We start from the raw sequence: 24,752 nt of genomic DNA, 5'->3' as shown, positions 1-24,752 counted from the left end.
AAGCTTTTTCCTGTCAGGATAGCTGCTGGTGAGCACAGCAGGGTCTGATTCAACGTGCAGTCCAGAGCGGAGGAAGGAGGACAGGGCAGATTTTCATCAGCTTCTGAAAGGAATAAGGTGCATTTCCTCCCAATGGAAAGCTGAGGATGGAGATGGCATTCAGGTCTCAGCAGGTGGCACTCTGTTTCTTGAGTCCGCACCGAGGCAGTGCTCCTGCCTGGGCTTGGGAGAGCCTCGGGTCTGTCTTTGGTGTTGGTTTTAGCAAGAGACACTCATTAAAGAGCTGCTCTTGCAAGGCTGGAAGGGTTGGCCAGGGTGTCTGAGCGCAGTTCCGTCGCCGGTGGGAATATCCTGACTCCTGTTAGTTTCCAGTTAGAAGCAGTTTCATTTCTTCTCCCTCTCTGTGCGTTTTCAGGCAGCGCCTCAGTTCAACCCAGAGTTGGCTGCCTTTCAGCACAGGCTGAAAGCGTCTAAAAGGCGGTGGTAATTTAAAGGTGAGGTTGCTCCAGTCTATTTTCTCTTGACAGTGCAAACACCACAGAGCAAGAGCAGAACTTTAGGCCACAAATGTGCCCCATTGGGGCAGGTTTTGGGTGCAATAGTGATGCTGTGATGCTGACCCAGATAACCTCTGCAGTTCTCTTCAGCTGGTCACAATCCTTCCTGAGCTCATGCACTGTAATGGGTTGCAGTGCATCACGGAAGGGTTTTGAAAGATCAAGGTTTATTCCATTAAAACCACGACATCCAAAAGCAGTATTCTGAGCCTGCTGTTCCCTCGTGCACTAGACAGAAGGGAAAGGTGATCTGACTTTCTGGTCAAAACCCACCTCCAGAAGTGTATGTGCTATCAGATCAACTGACTGACACCACCTCTGCTTAAAGAGCATAAAGTATGTTCTTAAATTGTCTTTGCCACACTGAATCTCAGATGTATTCTGTTACAGCTAAATAATACATTAGGAATTAAAAGCTCGGCAGTAGCAGTGCATGTTGAAGGGTGATTTTCAGATCTAAGAAGCATGTGTAGAGTAGGATGTAGGATGAAAAACAAGTGTGTTTGAACAAGACATCTGGTTTCTGTAGTGCTGGCAGTTCCCTGTGCTGTGAGCTGCTCGGTCTCCCCGAGTCAACTATAATCAAACAATGCATTCATATTTATTAATTTTTTATGTAGGCTTTTGAAAAGAGGAAGAGATGAGAGAAGAAGACAGGATATCAGAGGAGGACATCCAAGAGAGTGTTAAAAACCTTTTTCAAGCCATACAAATAGCTTCAGGTCTGGTTAAAGAATCCAGTTCAGGCCCTCATCTTCACTTGGCCTCAGACTTCTGTGGACAAATCCCGTTCAGCTTCTCTATCTGCAAGACAGGGATAATAACTCTATCTGCCTCTCATGGGTGCTGCAGAGCCAAGTTCATCACTGTCAGCTCTGTGGAGTCCCTGGGTGAAAGGAATAGCAGAAATACAGAAAGCGTGGATTATTAATAGCTGGTGCTTGCCCTCACATACATCACAGGCACCCTTAGTCATCCTGGCCAGTAATTTACAGGGAATGAAAAGATGCTCCTCCACGTAAATACAAAATTACACATGGATGGTATTACAACTCTGAGGTGTCGTGGTCGCCCAGAGTCTGTTCAGTCTAAATCCAGTGGTGCCACCCTGAGCAAATGCTGCTTCATCTGGTTCTCTCCTCCCTGGCACCTTGGATACCCTTTTATTAGCAGGGGTGCACTGATACTCTAGTTTGCCTTTTGTGTTTTGTAAGTGGTGCCTTTAAAGGTCAGAACTGAGGGGAGCCTGTGACAATAATCTTGAGGCACTAGTACACCCTGGAGGAGAACTCTGCTTTAAGAAACACAGGGCAGTGAATTTTCACGCTTCATCTTTGCTTGCCAGCATTACAAACCATGACTCTCTGCAGACAGATCAGCAGTAATAGCAGACTGGGACTGAGGAACACGTGTGAAGTGAGTCTGAGGATCTTAGAATGGGAATAGCTGTAAGAAATGCCATAAATCAGGATGCAGGACAGCTGACCGTGCTATGACTGTGCTGACTGCAGGAGTGGGGTAACAGGAGGTGCTAGAGCCAGGCAGAAAGCATTTTACTGGGGTTGTGTGTATGGAAAACATCTTCCTGAAGCTGCGGAGCCATCCTTACCACTCCTGTCACTGTCACCACTTGCCACTGAGTATTGAAATCACCACCCAGTGTGAAAATAAGAGGCACAAGGATCCCAGGCTCTCTGAGGAAAGCCTCTCACTGTTCCATCCCTGCATGTCTGACCATGGCTGCCTCATGCTATTCATTTGAAACTCAGGAAGAAATCCTTTTCTTTGTGCATCTCCTTCTGTATCCCCTAAGGCAAATTAAAGATGGCTGGGAGGTTATTTGTTTTCAGTGCTAATACACACACTGCATCCAGACTTGCTGCTCTTGTGGGATTATTATGTAGATGAATTGACTAGGAAAGCTGCAGCATCATCTCAAGCCCTTCCTGAGGAAGACCACAACATGGATTTCTGCTGTATTAATGTACAACACTGTGTGACACAGCCCAGCTCTTAGAGACGGACAAATCTCATTGCTGGGTGTCTACCAACACCAGCTGCAGCCTTATGGGTGAAGGACTGAGTGCTGCCATGCCTGCAGAGGCATGGCACTTAGAGAGCAGGGCAGAGATAGATGATGGCATAAAACCTCAACAGTGGATTATAGCTTTGCTTATACTGAAGTCAGTTCCTACCAGCCTCTGCTGAATGTTCTGAGAACTGCTGGTGTGGTGCTGGGTTGTGACCTGTCTGTACCTGTGTAATACCTGCAATCTTAAATATGCTTTTAGGGGTTTTAAAGCATACTCTGCCCGTTTTGTGTTCCTGATGGGAGGTTTATGAGATGGGTATAGTTGCCTCACTATAGAGATACTGCTCTGTAGGAGCTCAGAGGCCCAGCTGAACAGCTCTTACCAAAGCTACATTTTGAGGATCTTTAAGGCAAATCGCTTCCTCCTGAAACGCCTCAGTGATTTGGGCTGCAACCTGTCAGACAGAGAAGCAGCGTGTGCATGTCCTTCAGCAAACCCAACAGTTCCCTACATTCTATCCCTGTAAATCCAGACTCATGCCGTTGACTTCACCGCTGTTGGGAAGGTTGATTTAAAGGAAGGCTCAATTCTCTCCCTCGTGTTAACCTGCTCAGTGGCCTAGGAAGTTTGTCTTATTTGGTACTCAAGAGATCAGTAATAATACAAATACCATGCTGATAACCAGCCATGATAGTCTCTTTGCTCCGTGCCCTTTGCTCATTTGCTGGGACAAGTGCAGTTTAATACAAGTTATTCATGATACCTCACAATATTGTAGTAGCCACCCTGTAATCTACAGCGTGGAGCTGATGAAATCTTGGCAGTGTGAAGCCACAACACGTTGGCATCTCTGTATGTGAAACATTTGGAACACCACTGTGGTGGGCAGAGGCTCCTTCCTGAGACTCCTCAACAAACTGGGAGACCCAGGCAGGTTTTTACTCCTCACTCTGGGTGAGTTGTGGCAACGTCGTTGTATCTTTTACACTGACACCTCAGGGAAATCTTAGAACAACACTACTGACTTGCCACTGCAGGGAAGAGAAGGTTCTTGGAGACTGCTCCATGGAGCAGCCGTTAAATGTTGTCATTGCTTACTTTAGAAAAGAAAGAGATATTTCTGGGCATGTGCCTCCAGGCTTTATTGATGATGCCTGTACAAACGGGTCTGTAGAGTGTGGACTACCTCCTCAAGTCCAGGCTCAGCAGAAGCTTGGCTCAGCACATAACTGAGCACTGCAGATCACAGCCCAGTCTTCATTTCCATCCTGATCCCAGTGCTGTCAGTGCTTGCTGCTTCCAAAGAAAGATCAGGCAGTAGCCCGAGGGTGTTAACCCCAAGTGGCTTTACTGATACGTGAACTCTGAGGCCTTCCACATACTTGTGTTCTTTATCCCTTTACCTAACAGTCATTGTAGTAACTGCAGGTATGTCAGTCTCTGCTCGGATGGCTCTGAAGTCCCAGTTGAAGTTTTCAAGTGGGCATGTTCATGCCTGTACTCAGTTCCTTTCTGAACCCTCTAAGCCAGAAGACGAGTGTTCCTGTGATATCAAGTACGTCATTAGCAGCTTGTGTACTCTGAGTACAGACAGACTGGCAGAGCACAGGGAGTGATTGGCAGTAGCATAATAAGCGCATTAGTTCTGTTGACCTGGGCTCCCTGATCTCCCACACTGTAGCTGATCTTGTGTGTTTCTGTCTTGCTTTCCAGGTTTTATTGGGATTTGACCATGCTGCTCCTGATGGTAGGGAACCTGATCATCATCCCTGTGGGCATCACTTTTTTCAAGGATGAAAACACTACGCCGTGGATTGTCTTCAATGTGGTTTCGGACACGTTCTTCCTCATCGACCTTGTCCTCAACTTCCGAACTGGGATTGTGGTGGAGGACAACACAGAGATCATCCTAGACCCACAGAGGATCAAGATGAAGTACCTGAAGAGCTGGTTTGTGGTGGATTTTATCTCCTCCATCCCTGTGGACTATATCTTCTTGATAGTTGAAACCCGCATTGACTCGGAGGTGTACAAGACAGCCCGGGCACTGCGCATCGTGCGCTTCACCAAGATTCTCAGCCTCCTGCGGCTGCTGCGGCTCTCCCGCCTCATCCGCTACATCCACCAGTGGGAGGAGGTGAGCAGAGCCTGGGGTGCACTTGCATCCTACATCTTTTCTCTGTTTATGCTGGTATTACACAGTGGTGCTTTCTTTGAATGCCCATTCTCCTGCTTTCTGCCAGTGTGAATGCTAACAAATTGTGTCTTGAGTCTGATGCTTTGCTTTTAGCAGGTTCCTGAGAGGGCCTTCAGCATATTGGTGTGTAGTCACTTGGTACTGTAGTGTCTGCTTCACCACCATAATATATATACTCTGTAGAGATGATGTATTGGCTGGGTGGACCCCCTGCCACAAGTGTGGAGTTACAGAGCTGCCAGTGAGTGGAGCAGTTAGCCAGACACCAGGGTCCTGCCCTCCCAGAGCTCCAGAAGGTCCAGAAACAGCTCAAAGGAAAGGTCTAGATAAAGCTGATTTGCAGAACCTGTGGCACTTCTTCTTTGACATGCTTATCTCTTAAATAAATGGCTCAGTGATGTATTTATAAACTTCTTGCTTTCTAAATTCTCTTACTCTGTGTTAAGGGGAAGAGGAGAGAAGAGCAATCTGCTGATAAATAGTGTCTGTTTAAAGACATAGAATCATAGAATAGTTAGGGTTGGAAAGGACCTTAAGATCATCAAGTTCCACCCCCCCTGCCATGGGCAGGGACACCTCACAGTAAACCATATCACCCAAGGCCTCGTCCAACCTGGCATTGAACACTGCCAGGGATGGAGCATTCACAACCTCCCTGGGCAACCCATTCCAGTGCCTCACCACCCTTACAGGAAAGAATTTCCTCCTTATATCCAGTCTAAGCTTCCCCTGTTTCAGTTTTAACCCGTTACCCCTTGCCCTGTCACTACAGTCCCTAATGAAGAATCCCTCCCCAGCATCCCTATAGGCCCCCTTCAGATAGTGGAAGCTGCTCTGAGGTCTCCACGCAGCCTTCTCTTCTCCAGGCTGAACAGCCCCAATGTTCTCAGCCTGTCTTCATACAGGAGGTGCTCCAGCCCCTGATCATCCTCGTGGCCTCCTCTGGACTTGTTCCAACAGTTCCATGTCCTTTTTATGTTGAGGACACCAGAACTGCACACAGTGCTCCAGGTGAGGTCTCACGAGAGCAGAGTGGAGGGGCAGGATCACCTCCTTCGACCTGCTGGTCACGCTCCTTTGGATGCAGCCCAGGATACGGTTGCTTTCTGGGCTGTGAGCGCACACTGAAGCCGGCTCAAGTTCATTTTCTCATCAACCAACACCTCTAAGTCCTTCTCCTTGGGCTGCTCTGAATCTCTTCTCTGCCCAACCTGTAGCTGTGCCTGGGATTGCTCCGAACCATGTGTAGGACCTTGCACTTGGCATGGTTAAACTCCATGAGGTTGGCATCAGCCCACCTCACAAGCGTGTCGAGGTCCCTCTGGATGGCATTCCTTCCCTCCAGGGTATCAACTGAACCACACAGCTCGGTGTCATCGGCAAACTTGCTGAGGGCGCGCTCAATCCCACTGTCCATGGCAGCGACAAAGATGTTGAACAAGACCAGTCCCAGCACCGATCCCTGAGGGACCCCACTTGTTACTGGTTTCCATAAAGGTCTGGTTAAAAGCAAGAGCCCTGTGCTGTTCCCAGGGGAGTTCCCATGTGGAGGTTGAGCTGTCGGGCATAATTCAAGTGAGGCCACAACCTTACAGGTAGGTTGAAGATTAGTTAATTTTCCTGTGTCTGTGCTCTTCAAAGCAGAGAGAAAGCTCTCAGCATCCTTCTCCACATGTCAGGAGCATATTTCCAGGACAAGGAAAGCTGGTCAAGCAGGTACGTCTTCCTCCCCGTACTTCCTCTTCTGCTTTGGAGCAGAGCCTGATGCAGAGCATGACCTAATGCAGAGTGTGCTCCTGGGAATGTGAAGGGAAAGCAGCCATGCAAGTCATGGTTAGATTGCACCAAGCTGTCAGAACACTAATTCGTGATAGAGCTGGACCTCCTCCCAGCATCACTGACTCAGAGAGGGAGCACTGGTGCACACTTCCGCTTTGTGGTGGTACGATTTGTGACTGCTTTACTTGCAGCAGAGCAAAATGCCTTGGTGAAGTTTGGGATGATGTTGTGCAAGGTGCTGTTCAGTGCTGTTCAGTGCAAGTTTCATTTGCTTCATAGCACAGGCAGGCAGGAAGTGCAGAGATGGAGATAAACAAAGCAAAAGTGTCCTTCCCAGTGTGACTCAGTAAGTCAGAGACTGAGCAGAGCAGTGAGGTGTCTCCAGGTCTGTTGCCCTGTCCCTTGGCTCTGTTGCTGCTCTGTCCTCTAATCGAAGAACACTCAGGAAAGGCAAGGTGGTGGCTTAGACTGTTGTTAAAGTTGCTCCTTCATACAGATTTGCACATAGCTCCAGCCGTGCAGAGCTCCCTGCTTGCTTGTCTCTGCTCCTTGACTTCCTTTCCTGAAGGCTGTTGAAGAGTATTTAAGTATATTTGCTGTTGATTGTACTGGATTTGTTCTAAACCATAATGAAATGAAAGCAAACCAGAGCCCTTTCCCTGCCATCTCACTCACTTTTCTCTGAGAAGCCATTTCTAGTTTCAGGCTGGTGATGCAGACCGGTGGGGCATCTCAGCCTTTTGCTGGCTGTGGTGGGTACCAGGGCAGCACAGCCAGGAGCTCCCCATACTCCCCCTGAAGAACTGAGTCCTGGAGTGATGCAGTGCTGCAAGCGGAGGGGACAGATGGTGCTGGATTGCAGTTTGAGACTGCAATGCAGACTCTGGTATGCATTGCAGAGCCCAGCAGCCCGAACACCATAGTTTTTCCCAAGCAGCAGTTTCCTGGAGAGAGTATGATCCTAGGAGGTTTTCCACCCTCTCAAATCAGGGAGGGAAGCAGAGAGAAGAGCTCATCCCTTGTTGGTGCAGTGCATGCTACAAAGCAGCAAGGAGAGAGGGAAGAGAAGTGCTTCTTCATCTTTGTGTGGGAGTAAATGGTTGCGCTCCCTGGAACCACACTGACAGTTCTTTCTTCTTCTTACTCTGAAGTGCCTACTTACTCTGAAAGTTCCCATTAATCTTCCCTCACTGCACAGATCAGCAGCGGTGATCTGGAAGTGTTCATTCCTGTAGGACACAGCAGTGTTGGACTAGACTTCCTCGGGGTGTGCGCAGGGGGCAGGTTGCTGTGCAGGGTTAAAGGGGGACTGGTGGGTGCTGAAGACTTCCCTTCTCCTTTGCTCCCCCCCACACTACCCCACTCAGTGGCTTATCTGATAGGTAGAATCCTCTGTTAGGCTCTTTGCACATGACCAGATAAGCTAACTAAGACTTCAGTAGGGCTCACTGGTCCACTGAAGAAGAGTCTGTGTGTGAACAGGACTGCGTGAGGGGCAGTCCGAGGCAGAGTTAACAGATGGAGTAGTCAGGGAGGGAGCGTGCTGCCTTGTGTCTGGATGCAGCATCACTGCTCGCATGTACTGAGCTTATGCTGGGACTTCTGATGGAGCAACCGCTGCTGCCTCGCTTATAACTGGTGCTGAGACTCTGGGTCCTGCATGAGGGGGAGAGGGGGATCCAGTGTACACAGAGATGTTAATCTACTTACTCTGCCTCCAAGATGAGCATTCCATCTGTGCATTAGTATAGTTCTGAGTGAGTACAGGGATAAGTGGTCCCTTCCTGAGTTCACAGTGAGCCTCTCCATTTCTTCCCCTGCAATTGGCCATGCTCTGCATGAATTTATCACTCACCCTGCAGTGAGGAGAGAGCAGCTTCTCTAAGGCTGCAGTGCTGTAAAGCAGCCAGGCTCTCACCCGTTCCAGATCAGTGCTAGTCAGGAGCCTGTGGGCTCGAGAGCCAGTGGTTTGAAGTGCCAGCACCACTGTGGCTCAGCAGAGCTCTGCTCTGACATCCTCCCCAGATCTGAACCAAGTGCTTTGGGGCCTGCAGCTGGGCAAACAACCTGAAGGAAACAGAAAAACAAAGAAGCAAAACATTCTAATGTACCCGTGTTCACTGGGGTACGAAAATAAGCTAAATTCCAAACACAGCAGTTTCATTTGCATGATCCATTTTGCATGAGTGGTCCAACGCATGACTTCACCAGTAGGGCAGGATATAAATAGAGTCCTTCTGAAGTGTCTGCCATACCCACCCTGCAGTGGGAAGCTTGGCAGCAGCGGAGGGAGGCACACTGTACTGGCCAGAGCCTTGCCTCAGTAGCACATTCTGAACTTCAGTGTCTGGTAGTCACCAAGTCTATAGGCAGAGATCCAGGAGGGTCTGTGTGCAGGGCTGTACAGCCAGAGACAGAACAAACATAGAATCATGGAATCAACCAGGTTGGAAAAGACCTTTAAGCACATCCAGTCCAACCATTCCCAGCCCTGCCAAGGCCACCACTAACCCATGGCACTGAGGCCTCGTCTCCACGCTGTGTGAACACTTGCAGGGACGGTGACTGCAGCCCTGCCCTGGGCAGCCTGTTCCAATGCCTGAGCACCCTCTGGGGCAGGAATTGTTCCTCAGCTCCATCTAAACCTGCACTGGTGCAGCTTGAGGCCGGTTCCTCTTGTCCCATCCCTTGTTCTTTGGGAGCAGAGCCCAGCCCCTCCTGGCTCCATCCTCCTGTCAGGCAGTTGAAGGGAGCCATCAGGTCCCCCTGAGCCTTCTCTTCTCCAGACTGAACCCCCCCCTGTCCCCCAGCCGTTCCCCATCAGACTTGTGCTCCAGGCCCTGCACCAGCTTCATACATGGGTTCTCCTGTCATGCCGTGTTCATTCCCAGGGAAGCTGTTGTCATCTTGGCCTTTGAACCACTCCAAGAGCATTTCAGGGTGTCTGGCCTGCTCAGTGGTTCCTGACTGTGGGAACGTGGAGGCACGTTGTAACCTCCACCTTAGTCAGGGAGTTGGACCTTCACGCTGTTGTATTGGAGAAACTGTTGAGAGGAAGCAGACTCTGAATATTAACATCCTACAAACCCATCCCAAGGTGCGAGGGGTTATGATGGGAAGGGAAGGAGCTAACTGGGTTTGATACATATCACAATGATAAGATTATCATAAGTAAGAGGATTTTTGCTGATTTTTGTCAGAAAAAAAAAATACAGTTTTCAAATTTTACAGCTGGAACCTGAAGAAAAGGGCAATTTGGTGATTTTCAAGCTATTACATCAATGAAAGCTTGAAAACTTTCCTGAATGCTGTCCTTTTCTTCCCTTGAGTTTCCACATTACATAGAAGCTTGAGAATGGAGGGAATGCATCTTGTCAGGTCTGTTACTGGGCACATCATTATGAAGGGTGACCTCACTTCCAGAAAGATTCAGAGAGATTCAGAACATTGATTCAAAGGCTAGAAGGGCCTTTGTGGAAGGACTAGGAGAGAGCCTCTGAGGCTGTGAGAATATGGCTCCCAATTGCTTTTCCTTGTGATGTGAACAATAATTCCCTTAGTTTCTTCTGAATTCACTTAGTTTCTTCTGACCTATTTGTAGCCTTCTTCAGGTTGGATATATGGATGAAATTCTTCCCTGTGAGGGTGCTGAGGCGCTGGCACAGGGTGCCCAGAGAAGCTGTGGCTGCCCCATCCCTGGCAGTGTTCAAGGCCAGGTTGGAGCAAGCTGCTCTAGTGGAAGGTGTCTCTGCCCGTGGCAGGGGTTGGAACTGGATGATCTTAAGGTCCTTTGCAACCCAAACCATTCTGTGATTCTGTGATAATGTGGCTAGTGGCCTGGGGATGTAATGTTAGGCCAAATCCATGGATCCTGAGAGGCAAGGAGCCGGGCAAAATGGTTGCTCTGCAGTAGCACAGAAAGCTCCCATTGCACAAGCAGTTCCAAATAGCTTAGCAAAGTTTGTATTGCTAGGATTTGCAATTCTGTCATGTTCAATTGCAAGGCAGACCCAGGGGAGTAACTCATAAAACCTCTGGCCACCCTGGAGTAAAAGCAGACTCAATAAACCCTGGTAATGTGGCAGGGAGGGGGGGAGAATGGGCTGGATTCCTTCCTATATTTGCATTACCTCATCTCTGAAAGCAGCATTTGTCTTTAATGTCATTAGAGGAGCTTATTACAGCCATAATGCAAATTATAGCAATTTTCCCTCTTCCTGCACAAAGTGACCCAAAACTCCAGCATCTTTTCCTTTTGAGGAAACCCAGGCTGAGCTGAAATCAATGGCAAACCCCTCTTGTTGATGCATTAGAAGATTGTACCACATTGGACTGTTTCTGCTGTACAGCACATCTTCGTGGAAGGAGGACAGACCACAGAAGGAAACAATGTTCTCTGTTCCTATCCAGGCACTGGATTTCCCCTCACTTGCCCACAGTCACCTACTGATCCGTCCCCTGCTCTGTGCCAAAAGACACCTAAAAAAGTGGGATTTGGTGGGGTTTATCTTTGCCATAATGCAAATTAAGCTCCCACCTGGGAAATGAGAATAGTTTCAAAGAGAGAATATCATAAAGAAGGGGTTATAATGCATTACAAGGAGCCAGGCAAATATTTGCATAGCTGCACAGCTACAGAGGTTGCCATGAAAAAGGAAAAAAGCCTTTTATTATTTTACAGTTACCTTCTGGCACTGCTTAATGTGTCTGCTGTCAACAGGATGCTATGACGGGGAATAGATGGCTTGAGGGGTTGGGATTAGGGCATGGAGCCATTTGTCGCTGGGTCCATGGTTCAGATCCAACTTACAGCAAGTCATTTGCTGTCTCATGGATGGTTTTTCTTGCATCTGTTCTAAGTAGCCAGGTACCTGTGTGACAAAATCATCTCTGGGGCTGGCCCTGGTAAGCCTCAGGCTCTCTCTAGTAGCAGCTGTGGGTTAAATTCCCTCTCCCCCCCCCCCCCCCCCCCCCCCCCCCCCTTTCTGCAGTGAAGTCCATACTGGCCAGGGTGTAAGGCTATGTTAGTGCCCAGGTCTAGCCTGTACCCAGCCCTGGTTCTGAGTCACAGGGGCCACCAGTCTGGGCTTTGATGCTGAGATGGAATTACAGAGGTTTCAAAAGAGAGAGGCTGATCTCCTAATGGTCTCTAATCACTGTGATCGCTGGTTGCTGCTCCAGCCTTTCATTTTCCTCTTCGCTCAGACTCCTCCCAGCCTACTCCTTACGTGCCCCTCCACTGGGCACTGTGGTGAGTTTTCCTTTCTCCTGGGGAGCTCATGTCCCTGTATTTCTCTGCCAGCACCAGCTGCCTGCAGCTCAGAGCCCAGATCTTGCCCAGCTGCCTGTCATTCTTCTTCAGGCCATTGTTTGTGGAGGGGGTTCCTGGCAGGCTTTATCAGTGCTGTTGTGTTGCAGTAACAGAGGGTCCGCAGAGAAGTGCTGGCGTCTGGCATGATGGTTTCTAAGGTTTAGTACCATTTAGGCTGCATGCGTTGGGGATGGGGCATGCTCCAGCTGCGGCCATGGGGGGCCCTCAGCACACTGAGAGCCTGCTGTGTTCTGTCATAGAGGTGATGTGTGAAGTGGTGTGATACCAGGTATGTTTGTAACAGGACGAGGGGGCTTCACAACCTTGTGCTCTGACTGCAAAGCTTAAGGAGAGCTCTAAATCACTGAAAAATCTGGTGAGCTCAGGAAGCAGCAAAGGCAGTGCCTGGGTCCCTGAACCTGTAGGAGCACAGATTCACACTGCAGTAGAGCTGTGCCCCATAGAAAAAGCCCAGTGAAGGCCAACCTGCAAGGGCTGTACTCTCTCTGGAGCTGGAACTGAGCCCCTCGGGTTGTGTATGTAGGCAGCCTACTCTGCAGAGCCTTGTGTCGGTATATGGCAATATAGCACATGCATGGTATGTATGTGATGTGCATATATATAGTGCTGTTGTCAGCAAGACGGCTGATACAGCTCCTAAAGCCATTCAGAGGGAGATTCTTGTTGCCATTTGGGTTGCTGATCCACTGCCAAGTCTGGTTTTGCCTTTTGGGAGTATGGGAATCATACGCTGCCAAACCCACCGTATTCTTAAAGTCAGTGTGCTTTACCATTAGCCTTGGCAAGTGGTGGTAAACACATTACTCCTCTGGTTGAAGGTTCTTCCAGGAAGGCGCTATTGATTGTGTTTGTAGCAAGTGAAAAGCTTTAATGAGGTAGTTGAGGAGAACAGCATTTCCTCACCTCACTTTTTGTATTTAGCAAGACAGGGTTGGAAAAGAGCGTGCCAAATCCCTAAGTTGTGTGAATAAAGCAGGAGCTTGGCCCAGAATAGGACCATGGAAAAAAGACAATCAAGTTGGTTAATGGGGGAGGGAGAAAAGGGGATTTTGGAGCGTAAGGAGGAGCCTGTCAATGTGGAGCTGTTTTTACCAAGAGAGGTTGAAGTCAGTTATTTCATCTCCTCGCAGAGCATCCTCATGGCTCCGAGCCAGCCACTGGGCAAGGGAAGTGGCAGGTGGGACCTGAAGCTGCTCCTGCTGAAGTGGGACTGAAGGAAAGCAAATCCCTGCTGGCAGGAAGGGAAAATACCCCACTCACTGGCATGAAGGGGTTAGATCCTGGAAAATCTCTCAAGAGCTCTTTAGATATGTGTGTGGTTTCTTCTTGTCTGGTTTGCTTTGCTTGCCTCCCCCCTTGAAGCTGTGGGCACTCTGAGACACCACTGACACCGGAGGAATCCAGGGTAGCTTTATTCCTGTAGGTGGATAGGGCCGGTGGGAGAGAACAGGCGATTGCAATACACCTCACTGACCACAGACACAACAGCCCTTGGCAAGTACTGTTGTGTTGTGGAGCTCAAGGCAAAGCAGAAGCCTGAATCCCTCTCCCAGACAAGGGTCGCTGAGCTGGAGTGAGCCCTCAGGCTCCAGCACCACCCCTCCATAATGCTGTGAGTTAAAGAATTCAAATGCCTTGCCATGCAAATAAGGTAGCCAAAGGCAAGCTCTTGCCTTTCAAAGGTTCTGTGCACTCAGGGAGGGGGACAGGGCAGCATCAGCCATGCAGAAGGGTCAGGACCCTGCCTGCCTTTGGGGATGCACCAGGGTTGGGTGGGATGGAAGTGGCTGCCCCTGGCCACTCTTGCTGGGGAATGGAGGAACACAATCCTGAGGCCAAGCTTTGGCTCTGAGTGGATCTCACTTCCCCTCCAGAGGAGAAGTTGCCAGCCCCAGTGCAAGACTCTCAGCAGCACATTGTGTGTGGGGAACCGGAGCCAGAAATCCCCAGCCCTGAGAATGTGTTTGGTTTTTACCCTCTTTTTCTCTTGCTGGAAACATGCTAATGCAATGCAGACAGCTCTACTTTCCCTACTAGCTCGAGGTGAAAGGAAGAAGAAGTCTTTGTCGAGAAGGACAGGCTTCACTCCTGAGCAGGGCACAGAGAGTGCGAAGGTTTAATGGGCAGGAGCCTTATTGATGAAGTTATTTTCTGAGCACCGCTGTGAAAAGAGCTGGTTCGAAGACAGTTTCAGGACATGCAATTATCCAGTTTGCCAGCTTAATGCATCCAACTTAACCTCATTTTTCTGAAGCAGAAATCGATGTGGTAACTCTTTCGGAGCTGAGAGATGACATTTCGTTCTTGCTTCTCTCTTAAGGATGCAGATTTTCAGGCTTCCTCTTCTGCTTTAAGTCCCCCAGTTTTGATAAGCAGGAGTACCCCAAGGGCTAGAGGAAAGGGTGAGGCAGTTTCCACATTCCCAGAGTCACAGCAGAATGGCAAATGTTTCTGCAACCTCTTTGCAGTTCATGGCAGAGTTTTCCTTATTGCCTTTTTGGAAGAGGACTTGGAAATACCTCTGTGATTTCAGTAGGAGAACCTTTTATTCACTTTGTTCAAGCACCACAGAAGAATTCTGAAGTGTTGGCAGCGCTGATCTTCACCCCCGGTTTTCCTTCCAAGGAACTCATGTCCCCTGTTCATCTCTTCCAGCGTCTGTCACCTTCTCTACTCCCACATGGCCAGGGATATTTTGGTAACTATTCCTCCCTTTCCTCAGTCCTGCAGAGCCGCAGCTGCCAGAGCTGTGAGCTGGGTGATGCCTGTCCAGAAGTTCCTCAACAAGAATGTTCCATAAAGTGGGAAAAAGATGGGAGTCGCCCTGCTTTTCACTCACAGACCTCCTCTCCTACCCCTGGCACTTCCAAGGCTCCGTGACTCAGCGGTGCTCAGCTGGGTGCACTGCAGCATCCGAGGGACGGTGGTGGCAGCCGGCCACACGCTGAGCAGTGCTGAGCTGGGTCAGCTGCAGAGCAGCCTGGACCATGCAGCACTCTCAGTCCTCACCTCGGTGGTTCTCTACATGATCTGGTCAGTCAGGGGCAGAGTGCAGTGGGTGTTTTGTGCACAGACAGAGGGAAAGGGGAAGGAAGGGACGTGATGGACTTGGGCTTTTTAACCTAAGAGAAAACTCTTTTCCCTGAGGATGCAAAATGGCAGTGGTGGCCCTTGGCAGAGCCATGTAGCAGGCAGTTCCCTGCTGACCTGCTGGTGGGTCTCTCTTTGCCATTTCCTCATCTGGTATTTATGAAGGAGAAGCCAGAAATCAGAGAGGGTCTGATCATTCTGCCTTTTGTGACAGCTGGAGAAAGAGAGATGTGATCTGAAAACAGAAACACCACAAGTATCCTGCTGCCTTCCTTCTGGGCTTAGGATGAGCCACATGCCTGGAGTCCTGTAATGTTCCTCCCCACAGAATGAAGATGATAATGTAGTCACCTCACAGATCTTAAACAACTGCAGTTCATTCACACTTCTGAAGTGCTGTTAGGGCTGGGATGTGCTTGACGCAGACCCTGAGCATCTCACTGAGATAGGATAGAAACATACGCTTCCCTGCTAAGTAACCTATAGGAGGTCCTTCCCCAGGGCTGGGGGACACTGTTCCTATTCTTCCCTGGAAACAGCCCTGTGTGGGCCATATGTATCTTCATCTTAGCACACCCTTCTGTCTCAGGTAGCTGTTCGTTGTTTTGTGATGTATCCTCTCCCTTGACCTGTTGACTTGGGCTCATCAAGGTGGATGAGCGTAGAAGAGGATGTTATCATCACATGGTTTACTCTGTTAGTTTGAGGGTTAGGAGAGAAGGGGAAAAGTGGGGGGTGTTTCTCAGGTTCATCAGCCAGGATGGATCATGAAAGGATGATGGTTTATGCAGTGTGTAAGTGGATTTGGTGTAGAGGGATACTGGTGTGAGGGAAATGGTGTGATGAGTCAGCTGTGGGCCAGGAGCTGAGCACGCCTTGAAGATGGAGAAGTGACTAGTTGCAGCGGGGGCTGCCCTGACGTGGATCACTTCAGGTGCTCCCACCTGGGGAGGGTGAGGTGAGAGCCTGTCCCTGTGCTGGCAGTGACAAGCAGTCAGACAAGCAGCAGCAGCGCTTCCTTGTAAACGCTGGCAGGAAGCTGGGAGGATTAACGTCCCTTGCAGCAGCTGAGGGGCCTGCTCTTCCCCAGGTCCCTGGAGGGGGTGGGAGCAGTTAACAGCAGCTGTGGTTGTTGGGTTTTTTCCTTTTCATTTATATATATTTATTTTTCAGCCAGCAAACTGCCGGGTGTTAATTCCTCTTGATTTGCTGTGGCTCAGTGCAGCCCAGTTTGGAAAGGCTGTCCCTCCAACAGGGTTTATTTACACTCCTTCCTACTATGCATCACCCCAAAATCCACTAATTTGCTGTACCCAACAGTGTGTCTGGCTTTTCTGGTGCTACAAGGAATTAAGCTGAAGTTGTGTAGTTTGTCTGTGAACTTGGTGTAGCCAAAGTCCAGAGACTTCTGTCAGTGATCCCCAATGAAAGGTACTGAAGAGATAAAGAAGTTTCAGTCATCCTCTCATCCCCAGCACCCAAACCCAGTCCTGTCTACTGGACCCAGCTGATTTTGGCAAGTAGCAGGGTGAACCTAGGAGAGATGAGACATGCCAGCGTGACTGCGTCACTGACAAAGGTCCTCCCTTTCAGTGCCAGAAGGATGCAGCATCCCCCTAAATTCACCTAATGTTCCCTGAAAGCTGGGAGTGGTGGTTGGGAAGTGTGCCTCTGTACACTGGCATGTTGTTAGAGCACATCACGGAAGCTGGAAAAGCTTGGGAGCAGCCCCTGGCAAAGCCTTACCGTGGCACTTACCATGGTCCTTATGTGCCACATGGAGATGTAAAGAGACCATCTAGAGCAAGCCTGGCCAGCTCCACACTTCCCAGGGCCTCGCTGCCCATACCCTCAGCAGCTGGAGGGGGATGTTCTGCTGGTGGGTTTGTGTAAGTGGGTTGTAATGTGATGAACTTTGGGTATCGCATGAGCTCAGTGCTTCCTCACTCTCCCTGTATCTCCATCCGTGCCTTGTGCTAGAGCATCTGTGGGAGATGCGAAGTGGCTAATGAGTCATGGGGAGCTTGTGCCGTGTCACCTTCCTCTCTATTTCCGTAGTACTCTTCCATGCAAAGGAAGGATAAAAAGGGCTGACCTTTGCATACAGGTGGAGAGAGGAAAATAACACATGTGATTCAGGTTGGTTGTGCCTTCTGCAGGCTCTTTCCCCTCCCCACAGGCCTGGCCCATGGGCAAGTCTTGCTCCTCTGCACTCTGAGCTCTTCTTCAAAGGTCTGTTCCCTGCCAGGAGGCAGACATCCTTCCAGCTGCCTTTTCCAGCTAATAAATCACCTCAAGCTGTAGGTAAGAGGACGGGCACCGGAGAACCTTTCCCTTTAGTTCTCTTCCCTCCAGATGGGAAAGACATGTTTGTATTTTGTCTTCAGCATAAGGCAGACCTGGTCCAACTCCGGAATGTGAAGGAAATAAGGAAGGCTGGCAGGGCCAGGGGAAAGCAGAACGAAGAGGGCTTCTGTGAAATGAGGCAGTAGAAATGTACTTCAACCCACAGAGAACAAGTGGGCCACAGAGAGGGGAGCTGGGCTTTGCTGTTGTTTGGGGGAAGAGATGGCTTCTCCAGCATGGAAAGCAGGTGATCTCTCTCATGTACCTGCTGCGAAGGAGAGGGGTCAGCACATAGCAGTGGGCAGATTGCAGCTGCCTTAAACAGTGCATGTGGGGAGAGGGCAGCTACGTGTCTGAGGAATCTTTCTGGAGCTTCTCTCATGACCCTTGGGAATAACGTTGCTGGAGATGAGATAGAAGCACACAACGATGATGCTTCTCACATAGACATTTTTGCCCCTCTTCTTGCCCTCTTCAAGGTCATTTTAGCAGCCAGCCAGGAAGGAAGAACACAGCCCACCTTAGGAAGATGGAAAAACCCCTCCAGTTTCCATCCTGCCTGGCTGTGAGTGCTAGGAATGCAGATGGTGGGGCCTGGAGTCAGGCTGGAATATGTTCCTCTGGCCTTTACCCTCTTCCTCCTCCCCCTTCCTGAGACACAACACACTGCAAGCTCCTACAGGAGATGGTGCCTTTAAAAGGAACCTTATCATAAAGCACTCTCCCCTTATCTGCAGCCTTCAGATGTGGATGTGCTGCAGAGTGCTGACTGGGGACCTGCAGCAGCCTTCCACCTGCTGCTGAGGAGAGGAGGCTCCCTGGACCTCCCTCCCAGCCTGCCTGAAGCAGTGCATCCACTGAAGTAGCCATGCATGGTCAGGGGACTGCATCCCTCCCATCTCCTCCGGAAGAGTCACCAGCATTGCAGAGCAATCCATACGGATCTCTGCTGGCTGTGCTCTAGGCTGGGTATGCACAGCCCCATGGAGGGGGGCCCTTCCATGCCACAGCAGGATCATAGCCTCACTGAATACCCATGGGCTTAGCAAGAATTGCATTTCCATGAAGCCTTGTACTGCTCCATCCTCCCTGCTCTTTGTAGACCTACTGCTGTGGGCTGCAAGTGCAGTGTGGCAAACTCCAGAGGGGGAAAGCCTGGAATGCTCTGCCATTTCCTTGCCTGGTAAATGTTGCTCAGACAGAGCTATTGCTGGCTGCTTTCAGCCTTTCCTTCCTACCTCTCCAGCCATCCCGGCCAGCAGCAGGAGCAGGCGGAGGGGAAGCAGCCTCAGAGCCCAGCATTTGACCCTGATCAGCTAATGGGGTGAGGGAGGGGAGAAGAGCCAGGGCTACAATCAGTTGTCTGAGTGAGGAAGAGCCTGTTTTGATTAGCTAGCAATTTTTGTGGTCATTTGGAGGAAAAGCTGCCTGTGTGTGTTCCCTCCTTCCCGGGGGGGCTGTGAGCTGAGGGACAGCGCCTCAAAACTTCCTGCAGTGCCTTGGGAGGAAATACTCTGTAGTGACATCTTTCAGACAGAAGAGAGGCTATTTCCAGGCTAAAGGGGACAGAGCATTTCCTCAGCATGAGGGCTGGGCATCAGCACCCCGCACAGTAGCTTCTTGCTCCCATCACTTGTCCGCAGATCATCCGGAGCTTCCCCGGCCGGATGGCTAGCAATCAGCTCCTTGCCTCCGAGGCTGGCAGCTCCACACACTGTGGGTTGCTTTACGGAGCCAGGAAGGTGGGGAGGTTGCATCGATGTGCCAGCTTAATTGACTGCTGGCACAGAAAAGGGGATGTGCTGATGGATGGGAGGCAGCTGCCAACCCCAGATGCCAGCACTGGCATCACAACCGCAGCAGGAGAGAGGACCAGGAGCAAGCCGGGGTGGTGGTGGGGAAACAAGCCTGTGGCATAACTGTGTAAGGGGCTAGTGCAGAAGTCAGCGTTGGAAGCCTCGGAATGCGGCAGGCCAGGTGGCTGGGAAGCCTGACTGCAAGGGCAGTGCTCCGAGTCCTCATCCGGAGCCTCCTGGGAGCAGGGCAGCAGGACAGCAAGCTGTGTGCTTTCTGCTTACTGCTGGCAAGCCTCGAAGCCAGGTGCTAAAGGCACAGCTCCCCATGGCTGGAATTGCAGGAGGGCAATGTCAGCCAGTTCACAGGCCGAGCAGGGGGAGATCCGCTTGGTTCCTGAAGCGGTGGCAGCTGGAGGTCATCTGTGGTCATCAGTTATAGCGGAGGCATCCCTTCATCTTGAGCCCATGTGTGTGTGTTTGTGTGCGTGTATGGGGGCTGACAGCTTGGCACAGCCCAGCTGGTGTGCTGGAGGGTGATGGGCCATGCTGGCCAGACGCCTGTCACTGTGCCTGGCCATGGCTGTCACTGCTGGGCTTCCCCTTCTGGCTTTTGTGGTGATAAGGATTTGCCAGGTCACCTTGGGTGGAAGCGAAGAGGTGCTGGGTTGGGCAGATCCTGCTGCAATCCTAGCTACTCACAGAAGCCTCCTGTACTCCAGATCAGCCCTGGTTTTGATGCCCTAAATGCTGTTGCTTTCTGCCTTTCTCTTATCAAGGTAATGCTGCTCAGAGAGCCTTGGTGTTCAGTTTTTTTTCCTTGGTGTTCAGTTTTGGGAGGACACATGTCCCTCACCTCATCCCCAATGATCCTCACCACTTTCCTCCTCATCTCCCTCCTGGCATCCAGCAGATGATCAGAACTCATCCTCAGAGAGACAGTTGCCAAATTCTTTCTCATTAGTCTTGTCAAAAGTGCTTGCATCACCCATATTTAGGCTACAGATGGGAGATGGGATCTGTAATGAAATCCTGATGTTCAGATCGTCTCTTGTCTCTGTGGTAGGCAGAGGCTTAGATTCAAATACCAATCATTTGCTAAAGATGTGGACACCAGGCTAATCCAGACACTGAGGTGCCTGGGCTTTTGGGGAGATCCAACCTGAACCCAACAGATGTTCTTGGAAGTTTAGTGAAAAGAGGCAAAATCTTCCATTTTGTGAGATTCCAGCTGTGTCAGACACGGAAGGGGGAAATCAGATCCCATGACTCTGAGGTCATGCCAAGCCCTGAACTGATGGAGCAGGCTCTTATCGGGGTTTCATATCAGGCTTTCAAATCTGAGGAGGTCAAATTTAGTGTCCTGCATTTGCATCATCCCATGCTCAGTTTAACCTTGGGGTTTTGAGGCATCCCACCACTGTTCCCAGGCTGCTGAAGTGACAGCACTGAGAAGGCGTTGAGATTGCCTGAAGTTGGGTTTCAAAATAGCCAAAATGTTTCTTAGCCCATATCGCTCTAGAAGAATTTGTCTGCAGCTTAATTCCCTATTTCCTTTGTGAAGGGGAAACACCGTTAAGTGGAAGGAAAGAAACTAATAGTGTTAGTTAATGCAGAGAGACATGTAGTCCTGGTGCTAAAGCTTTCTGAAACGAGGACTTTAACATTGCCTCGGAAGCATGTCCTGCCCTGCTGGTTCTCCTTGCCTGCTCCCATATGTTGCAGCTGCTCCTGGTGTCTCCACCCTCTGCCTGCCATGCTTGAGTCCTCATTCATGTTTCTTGCTCTGCCAGAGCTTTCCAGGGTCAGGGATCTGGCTTCATTTATAATCACTGATGACACTTCATAATAATTCTGCCTTAGGTTAGACGTGCTCATGGAAAAGATGCTCATTATAGTAAATGCAGACCACTGAAGCACTGCACTGGTCCCTTCTCCATCCCTTGCAGTATGGCTTGCTCTCCAGGGCAGAAACCTAGTGCTGTGTTGCAGCTGTACCACTCTGCTAGTACTCTTTTGGGGGGGAGAAAAGGCAATGTCAGCCTTTCTTGATCCCTGCTGTCACCTCAGCACGAGACTGCACCACTTCTAAACTCCCAGCTTGTCTAGTGTCTGCTCTTCATCTGTGCCAGCACACATCCAGACATGGACTCCACCACAGCCTGGATTCGTCCAGAGTGAAGGCCCTTGAGCACAGCTCTCTTTCATGTGCTCTGGAGGCATCAAGCATGACTGAGGCTCATCCAGAAGCAGATACCCTGAGAAACTCAGCCCTTCTAAATTCACTGTTGACACTTTGAACCGGTTCTACAGGCTGCCAGGGATGGAAAAGAGTGTGCCACGAGGCTGGCTCCACACAGCCACTGCTTGCTTGGAGCTTTCCAGTGTAGATACAGCCTGTGTGTGCACAGTCTGTCATTACATCAGAGAAGGCAGCAGAAGTTGAAGAATGATCCAGACTGTAGAGGGCAAGGCAGGAGAGGTCGAATGAACAGGCTAGGAAGTGAGTTCCCAAAGGACTCAGCTTTCTTTAAACCTGACCAAGAAACCAAGCAGAGTAAATATGAACACTTAAAGCAGCTCCCATTTCTGTTTAGTGTGGTTGCTTTACAGAAACTGCTCCAATATAGCTTCTTACTGCCTGGTTCTCTGGTGGAGGGGATGAAAAAGCAGAACTGGGATTGGGGAAGCACAGCGTAGAGACAAGCACTAAAAATAATATAAATGGACATGGTAGGATAACTGAGTATAAAAATAGCCCAATTTTAGTTATTTAGGCTACTTCTACACTGTACAAGTAAAGCGAATTCAAAGAAAACTGATGAGAATGATGGAGAATAACCTGGAATAAATGAAAAGTTTGAAATTCTTTCCTTTAAGGGGAAGGTATTAAATGAAGCCTCTAAAGTAATAAGTGAGCTAGAAAAAGATGAGAGCCATCTATATTTCTCCTGCTGTATTCAGCAAATATATGGAACAGTCAGTGAAATTGAAAAGGCAGCAAATTCCAAATGCATTCAAGGAAATATTCTTTCAGGCAGGAGGTATTCAGACATCCACAGACAGCACAATTTAAGGGCAGTTTGGAGGTTTATGTTAGCTCTAAGTGTATCCAGAGTCATAAGGGAGACAACAAGAGCTTTGGAAGGTTAAACCTCACTCCTGCTTCCAAGTTTAAATCAATCTCTCACTATTAGACGTTGAGGTGAAGTCTTCCAAGGAGGTGGGTTATCATCCCTGTGCCCTATGGGAGGTGAGCAGTAAATCAGGAGGGAGTGGTGGCTCCCCTTCCCATCAGGATTAAAAGGAAAGGTTGAATAGCTACATCAGCAAAGCCATTTCAGAAGGAAACTAGCAAAGATTGGGCCTTAAACAAGTAGCTTTGTTTAAATAATTCTGTCAGCAGTGTACTTTTTGGAGCGAAACACCATAAAATACTTGCTGATCACATGGTGCCATGAGAAGAAAAGGTTTCATTAGGACTTTGTTGGCTTTTGTGTGAGCATCCTGCAGTGCCATGGTGGCGTCTGGGTCCATTCCAGCTCTGACAGACAGGGCCCTAGGACAAAATGCCTCTTCCTTTCCAGGGGAAAAGGATAAAGACCTGCCTGGGGAACTGTGTAGCCTTTTAAAGCACTTCCTAATATCTTCTGCTTTTTGGGCTGTTTGGTTGGTACAGGTTTGCTGCAAAGCAAGGGTTGGAAGATTTATGTCAAGGACAGAAAAGCCCTATACTGTGAATAAGATGGGGGGACTTCCCTCTACATTGATTTGAGCCAGGGCTCAACCTCAGGCACAGAGGGGACAGCAGCAGGTTTTTAGAAAACCCTTGCATTTGCCTGAACATACAACATCCCTGTCAAACTCTTCTTATTCTTATTACTATGATTATGATAATGATAATATTATTATGTTATGCCCCTAAAAGAGCTGTGCAAATCTCCTCCTTCTCCCAGGCTGCAGCTCTGGGGAGTTTTGCCTTGAGACCTGTCACCAGGCAGCATTTCCTGTTGAATTTCTAATTAAAGTGGCAGCCTTTAGGGACTGTGCTCCTGCCCAGCATATATTAATGGAGCTTTAAGAATGCTTTAGGTAGAGGTGCTTTTAATAAACGTCTTTGTTCTGATTTAGTTCATTTGTCCAGAACGTATCTCCAGCCACAGCAGGAATTAACCTGTCACACTTTCATAAAGAGAATTCATACTTGCAGAAATATAATCTGCACTGCTTGTTGGTTAAAAACCAGTTTTCCCTGGCCCAGATTCTTCACGCAGATGCAAGATGCACCCAGGCACTTCCCCATGGGAAGGTCGCATGGGAGGCTGCTGGCTGTGCTTCCCCAGCACTTCCTCTTCCTCCTATTTCTCTGTGTCTCCTCTGTGAAGGTTACAGGAGGGAGCAGGTCTTCAGAGGTGTATTACTCAGGGAGTTATTTTCACTGCATTGCTCTTTTACAAGCTGTCTTCTCTAAGGCTGCGGTACTGAAAAGGTTACATTGCTGTTACTGCTCTAAAAGGCGGTTGTGTCCCTGTTACTTGTCCTGGGCCGGATGCGACATGTGTGACACTGCAGGCAAGTGAGTTTGCATCACTGCGCAGTGAAATCTTGTGGTGCTCTGCTACAAGGGACCGAAGAGCAGCCTACCCAGCAGCCTGGCATTCCCCTCTTCGGAGTTTGTCCAGGGCTGCAGTAGAGAATCTTCATCCCTGTGGTGTGAAGTGCAGCCGTGGTTTCATCTGCCCTGTCGGAAGTGCTCCTAGTGAGAAGTGAGTGCTCAAAGCGGATCAGTGGAGACTTTGCAGGGAAATGCTCAGCCCATCTGCAAATCAGGCCATTGTGCTGAGCATCCTCAGGCTGTGAACTTCAGTCTCTGTTAAAATACAGTGTCACCAGGGTTGCAGGCGGAGGAGCTGCATTATCTTTGCTCACACTCTCTGCCTCGTGGCACATGAAACCATTCCAGTCTCCAGGCCTGCCAGGTCACTTCCTTTCATGGCTGTTACAATCACTAACAGCATCAAAAAGTCAAGGGTGGAAGTTGTGCTTGGTTGCTGTGGTTGTAATCAAATTAAAGTAGAGCATTGAGTTAGGTGGCAAGTACTCAATCTCCCTGCAGACCTGAGCCATCCTGCCAGGCTGTTGGGCTTTTGTACACAAATGTAACCAAACCTAAGGCAGATGGAGCATATAGAAACCCACATTATCATCTCTATTTAAAAACAGGAGGGAAAACCACCATCCTTTCAGTCAACAGCAAACTGATCCTTTAAACAAATGCTAGCAGCAGAGGTGAGGAGAGATCTGTGAGCAGCAGGTCTTGTAAAGCACCCGAAGGACCCATTCCATTTTGGGGTGTGCATTTTTTGGTGCAGGTTATTTCAGTCTTACAGGCATCCAGATAGGGCTGCATAGCAGGTGAATATGCATATGCTTTACTCTCTGCATTGCAATGCAAGCTGAATTAAAAGACATATCCATTGATGAAGAGTAAACTGTGAGCCGTGGAGTTCAGCAAGTTTGCACTTGCTGGGCATGCCCTAGTGAGCGTATGTTGTATCTCAGGTGCGATCATAGGAATCTCGAAGTGACAATCCTGTTTTAAATCCTGTTCTGAACTTTAAACCC

At 49.4% G+C, this 24,752-nt stretch overlaps 1 protein-coding gene across 2 annotated transcripts in view; it reads left to right on the top strand.

The window, feature by feature from the left end:
* Positions 1-24,752, top strand: part of HCN4 (hyperpolarization activated cyclic nucleotide gated potassium channel 4) — a 138,439-nt gene that overhangs the window by 61,094 nt on the left and 52,593 nt on the right. For both annotated transcript variants that reach the window (XM_062612119.1, XM_062612118.1), the window contains exon 2: positions 4,304-4,727. In XM_062612119.1, coding sequence (XP_062468103.1) covers positions 4,304-4,727 — 424 coding nt within the window. The remainder of the gene's footprint in view (positions 1-4,303; positions 4,728-24,752) is intronic.

This window comes from Pezoporus occidentalis, unplaced genomic scaffold (genome assembly GCF_034315485.1).
Source record: "Pezoporus occidentalis ecotype Australia unplaced genomic scaffold, CSIRO_AGI_Poc_V1 ctg159, whole genome shotgun sequence".
Classification (NCBI taxonomy): domain Eukaryota; kingdom Metazoa; phylum Chordata; class Aves; order Psittaciformes; family Psittacidae; genus Pezoporus; species Pezoporus occidentalis.
This window is presented reverse-complemented; position numbering and strand designations above follow the sequence as displayed.